General features: G+C 48.8%; 1 protein-coding gene across 1 annotated transcript in view; it reads right to left on the bottom strand.

Annotated features, from left to right (window-relative positions):
- Nucleotides 1-5,646, bottom strand: part of C6H10orf99 (chromosome 6 C10orf99 homolog) — a 7,397-nt gene extending 1,751 nt beyond the window's left edge. The window contains exons 1-2 of the mRNA XM_005348593.3: nucleotides 4,521-5,646; nucleotides 2,794-2,874 (exon numbers count right to left, since the gene is read on the bottom strand). Coding sequence (XP_005348650.1) covers nucleotides 2,794-2,874; nucleotides 4,521-4,590 — 151 coding nt within the window. The 5' untranslated portion in view covers nucleotides 4,591-5,646. The remainder of the gene's footprint in view (nucleotides 1-2,793; nucleotides 2,875-4,520) is intronic.

Below are 5,646 nucleotides of genomic sequence, written 5' to 3'. Positions count from 1 at the left end.
GAGAGAGAGAGAGAGAGAGAGAGAGAGAGAGAGAGAGAGAGAGAGAGAGGTGTCTTTAGAATCCTACCCCGAGTCTGCTCCTGTGTGTTAACTCATTTTGTTGAGCTTTGAAACAGGTAGTGTAGCACAAATCCTCCCAGAAGCTGCCTCTGGTCACCTTGTGACACGTAGAAGGCAGGTGGCCTAACAAAGGCTCCTAGATCCTAACTTTGATTTGGTGGGGTCTGAGAAGCTAAGCATCTGACTCCGGCCATTGTTTGAGCCCCTCAGCAGCCCACTGTATCGGTGTACTGATGTGCCATTCGAAAGTGCTGCCTGGACAGTGTTCCTATGTAGGTAGCTCTACAGTTTGCAAAACTGCTTTAGGGAAACTCTGTCCCATCTCCTTCTAGTAAACTGGTAAATGCAGTCACACCTGCCAGACTGCCATTCATTTATCCTGCTAACTTTCAAAGCTGTTTGTGTTACTTCCACCCAGAATCCAAGCCTTGCACATCAGGGCTCAGGGCAAAGCAGAGCTCAGGTTTTAGGATGAGCAGTAGCCACTCTGAGTGCCTCTATTGTCTCAGCTGATGCAAATTTCCTTTCTCATAGAAAGTGGAAAGTTCTCTCAAGTCTATGAACCAGGCAGAGGAGACTAATCAACAGCAACACGGAACACCCTGAAATCCTGCTGTTGATTGCAAAACACCCTGACTCATCTCCTCATTCCTTCTCTCTGGATCTTAGGGTCTGTTCTGGGAGATGCTGGGTGGAAGCAGCAAGCCTGGGCAAACATGTTCTCTGGGTTAGGTATTGGGTAATCAGCAGCAGCAAAGAGTCAGGAGAAAAAAGAGAAGCTGGAGGGAGGAGAGGTACACACAAACACACACACACACACACACACACACACACACGAACATAGATGCATACACAAATACTACATACACAGCACCTATGTGTCATGCAACTTTATACACAAATATATACAACACTCATGGGCTCTGGGGTGGGTGCATCTACTCTGGAAGCCCAGCCTCTTCCATTGTGACAGCATGATAGGTTTACAGGGTGTCATGGGCTTGCCCTGATGCTGTCTGCTCTATGGATACAACCCTACCAATTTCTCAACAACACCAGGCTGGATCCTGCAGCCAGTGTGGTGTGTGTAGGTTTGTGTGTGTAGTGTGTAATTATGTGGTGTGCATGTGTTTGAATGCATGTACTTGCATCTGTGTAGTTGTAGGTATGTGGGTATGTGTAATTTGTGTGACCCTCTTGCTCTCCCCAGTTTCTCTTTGCTCTTCTGCCTCTGTGTATCTGTACAGGGAGGGGCTCGAGGGGATGACAGGTTCCAGCAAGCCACCCTCAGTGGGGAGGTGGCACCTCTCTCCCCTCCATTTGCACCTCATTTCACAAACTCCCATGGGAAGCAGAGCTGCTGGCAACCAGTGCTCACCCTCCACCTTGCCTAGGCGGGTGCCTCACACTTGGTTATTCACGAGGAATGTGTGAGAGAAGTGGTTATTTTTACCCAGCCCTGACTGGGTGTGATGGCAGTATGGAGGAGGGGCTCTCAGACTCTCACGGGTATGGAGGTTGGAACTATCCTGTCTTCCTTATTCTGTCTCCCTCTTTGTTCACATGAAGTCAGGCAGTCCTTGGAAGACACAGTCCTTGGAAGACAGGACTCTGAGTCTAGGCCATGGCCTTCAGGTGCTACTGCCTGCAGTAGCCTTGGACTCCCAAGAACTAGCACTTGTGGAGAGCTGAGACATGGGCCCTCCATTAAAGTTAGGCCATGTCTGGCCTGGAGTTCTGCGGCCTTCCCACAGGCCTCTGCCTGCTCTAAGCTCTAAGACTCTCTGTACAAAAGTCACAAAGTTCCAGCCATGCTAACTATCCATCCTGGGCCAGCAACTCAAGAGTTTCAGCCTGCAGCTGGCCTAGAGTCACAGTACTGGGATCTGTGAGCTTAGAGGTCTGGACCTGGGCCTATCTTCATCACTACCCACTGTTATCTTTTTCGGGTCTGGGAGAGGGCAGCTTGGCTCTTCCAGGCCTCATACTGATCATGGCCATGCTGGTGTCAAACTGAGCCTCATTGTGCCTGTCTACATCAGTGTGCTGTTATTCTCCTGCCAAACTGGAGTTTTTTGCACCCCATATACTCCACACACTGACTGGACCCTCACGCAGGTCTACTGGAGGACTATGGTTTGCAGATGGCCTGGGCACCCCTCCCCCATTCTGTAGTTTCCCGTTTCTACTCTTTTTGCTTGCCGCTTCCTCTGTACCCTGTTCCTATTTTCTACCATCTGCTTTCAGGTTCCCAATCTTCCTCCCGAGGCCTCCCACCTCTCTTCCCTGGGTGCTTCCCCACCTCTCTTCTCTCCTCTTTTTCTTCCAAATGGGGATTGAACTCAGGACCCTGAACTTTTTAGGCAAGCATTCCTACACTGACTGAGCCATATCCCCAGCTCTCGAGCCTTAAATTCATTGTGCAGCTGCTCTCAGGATTCATCATCATCTTTTGTTAGCTTCTCTAAATTCTGGGATTATTTGCTACCATGCCGGGTCCCTATACCATTCTTAAGAGTGTTTTCTTGACAGAAAGTGTTCAGTTAGTTGTAAATGGCCCAGTTGTTGCCTCTTCAGAAGACTCTAAACTCTGCATGACCGAGAATGAATGTAATTCCTCTGCGCTAGAGTTTGACACAAGGCCCTGGCTGAGGCTGATCACAGATCTGGCCTGTCCCACGATCACTCTAGAAATCTTCCCACTCCCAGCCCACACAGGATGAGGTTACTCACCTTTCTGGTTTAGCTGTTTGGATCTAGGAAAAGGGTAGCAGCAGAGCCTGGATTTTGAGAACTTGGGGGGATGCCTCCTCCCTGAGAAGTAAAAGAATACAGATCTTCTAATTAGCAGGCCAGGACCACCGTCATTCCGATCTGTACGGGGATGACTTGAGAGGGCTTCCACTCACAAGATCCAGAGTTCAAGAACACTTGCTAAAAGCTGGGCAATGGTGGCTCACTCCCTTAATCCCAGCACCGGGGAGGCAGAGATAGGCAGATCTCTGAGTTCGAGGCCATGCTGGTCTACAGAGTGAAAATAGTCAGGGCTTCCCAGAGAAACCCTGCGTTGAAAAATAAACTAACAAAGCAAAACAAACAAACAAGGACATTATTAAAAACAAGCAACCACTGTCCAAAACAAGCAAAAAACAGGATGAGGTCAGTTAGGTGAGGGAAGAAAGTAGTTGGAGGTTAAGTATGAGAAAAAGGCTCCAATACTCAGCTTTTAGGAGGAAGAAAACAGTAAGGTGATAGGAAGGGGACTCGGGTTTTAAGAGCTCTTACTACTCTTCTAGAGGACCCAAATTTGGTTCCAAAAACTCATTTGAGTGACTTGCAACCACCTGTAACTCCAACAGCACCCTCTGCTGGCCTGGAGGGCACCTGCACACGTGTAGCACATCCACACATAGGCATGTAAATCAAACACATCCTAAAGGCAGAGATGGAAATATTCATCTCTACAGGGACAGAAAGATCATGTATGTTTCCCGCATCGGAACACACAGCTACATCCCAAACGCATAATGCATAACCTCATTCCATCTGTCCATGGAGCTTTCCTTGCATAAGGATTTGAGATACTCATTTACTTTGTCCCCAACACAACACAAGTGGCAACAGAGGTCGCTTGACTCCACAGTCAAGACTCAGGTAAGTGAACAGCTCTCTGAGAAGACTTCTGTTTGTTGGTAAGCACACAGCTTCATATAGGTGTCAGGTAGTAATGCAAATTCAGCTCCTCTGCGTGTTTTCCTCAAGCAAAGGAACTATTTTCTTATTACTTTCAGAAGGGACAACTGGCTGTGGTGGCCTCTATTGACATACCAAACACATGCCGGCCTCCAGGCTCTCTCAGTGTGTAACAACTACCATGGTTCTTCTTGCCCTGCCCCCACCCTAAACGGGCTTCCCTCTCCCAGCTTCTCCGTTTCACATAACCCTGCCAATTCAGCCAGACACTCTGTCTCTCCTTTGTCCTCTGTCTTGGCTTCCTTTGTCTTCCTCTCTCCCTCTCCCTTCTCTCCTCTCATGACCAGGTCCGTTCTGCTGGCCATATTCAGTTTGCTACTTCCTCTTTCTACTCTGGACTCTTCTAGATGCCTCTGGCTGCACTTACAATAAAAACTTTCCTCTCCACCATACCTGGGACCAGTTGTGTCCTCAGTTTATATGTGTTGTGTCAAAACTCCTTAAATTATACATCTCATGCCCAAACCCTTAGTTTACACAGTAGACAGACCCTCAGCATGCTTGGGAGTGTAGGGTTGCACTTAGAAGCTATAAAGCCTGAAGTCCTCAAGCTACCTGTTGGCCACTGTGGTGGAGAAAATATCTGTGGAGTTCTTTCCAGGGTTCAGGACTGTCTGCTGGGACCTGATCCCCATTAGTTCCTGTTTGCAACCTTCCCAGACCATGGGATCACTACTCAGGGACTAGAGCCCAGAGGGCAGCCTTACCTTCTGAGGAGAGAATGCAGAACCAGAGAAGCAGCACGCAGAGCAGACTGGAAAGGGCTAGAACTCTCATGGTGAAATAGCTGGAGTCTCACAGCGAGGGAGGGAGCAGCGCCACAGAAGGCCTCCTTTTGGCTGCGGAAGACATTTATAGAGTGACAGAGAGAGGCGTTGCCCCATAGGCAAGGCTTCTCTGCCCTAGAGGTCTCCTAAGTACAGTCAGCCCCTCCCTATAGGACAATAAACCAGCTCTTCAAGAAGCCAGAGAATTAGGTGACTTGTTGCAGGGACTTGTCAGTGTGTAGCCCTGAGTGCTGTAGTGATCTCAGTGGTTAGAGAAGGAAAAGCCACTGTCCGGGGTTGAACGTTAACTTTTAGAGTCAGCAATAACCCCATCAAATGAAGATCTTCCTGCTTTCTTGCAAATATGGCTGGGAAAGGGGCCATAAAACCACAGGCAAAGCCTTAGGGAGAGCCAAACAGTCTGGGGTTTGAATCCTTTCTCTCCCACTTATCAGCAGTGTTATCTTGAACTTGCTGTCATTAAATGTCGCTGAGTCTCCTGTCCATAGGCGGTTGGATACAGAGATGCATGAGAACGTGCTCCAGAAGTCATCTGTACCAAGCTGGGCACTTGTGCCATTGTTAGATTGTGTGGTGGCCACAGCTAGCCCATGGTAGGCAACTGGCAAGGTTCTTGGATGAAAAGAGTGTTACACATTTGCCTGAGCAAGGCATTGGCATGGGGAGTTTGATGGGAGGAATTAGGAAACGTGTCACAGATGCAGGATGCTAGGTCACCCATCCCTTAGACACATGCTCTTTGCTGAGATGTGCTCTCAACCACTGTGCCTGGCCCTGGAGATGGCTGTGCAAAGAGGTGACTGTCACCCTACATCGTATCATGCCAAATGCCCACGAAAGACGTTGTCTAGTCATTTGCGGGAGGAAGAGGAGAAGGTCGTGCAGAGATGGAGTAGATAGGGTGAGGTAGAGCAGTGGCTGGTATGGCAGATCAGGTTGTGGTGAATGTCCTCGACCACGGGGGAGTTATATGACATGGTGTCTTTTGGTTGGGTAGACAGATGACTTGACACCCAGGGCTCCTTTTTTCTATTAGGAATGGTGT

Source organism: Microtus ochrogaster, chromosome 6 (assembly GCF_000317375.1).
Source record: "Microtus ochrogaster isolate Prairie Vole_2 chromosome 6, MicOch1.0, whole genome shotgun sequence".
Taxonomy (NCBI): domain Eukaryota; kingdom Metazoa; phylum Chordata; class Mammalia; order Rodentia; family Cricetidae; genus Microtus; species Microtus ochrogaster.
The sequence above is the reverse complement of the archived record's forward strand: the minus strand, read 5'-3'. Positions and strand labels throughout refer to the sequence as shown.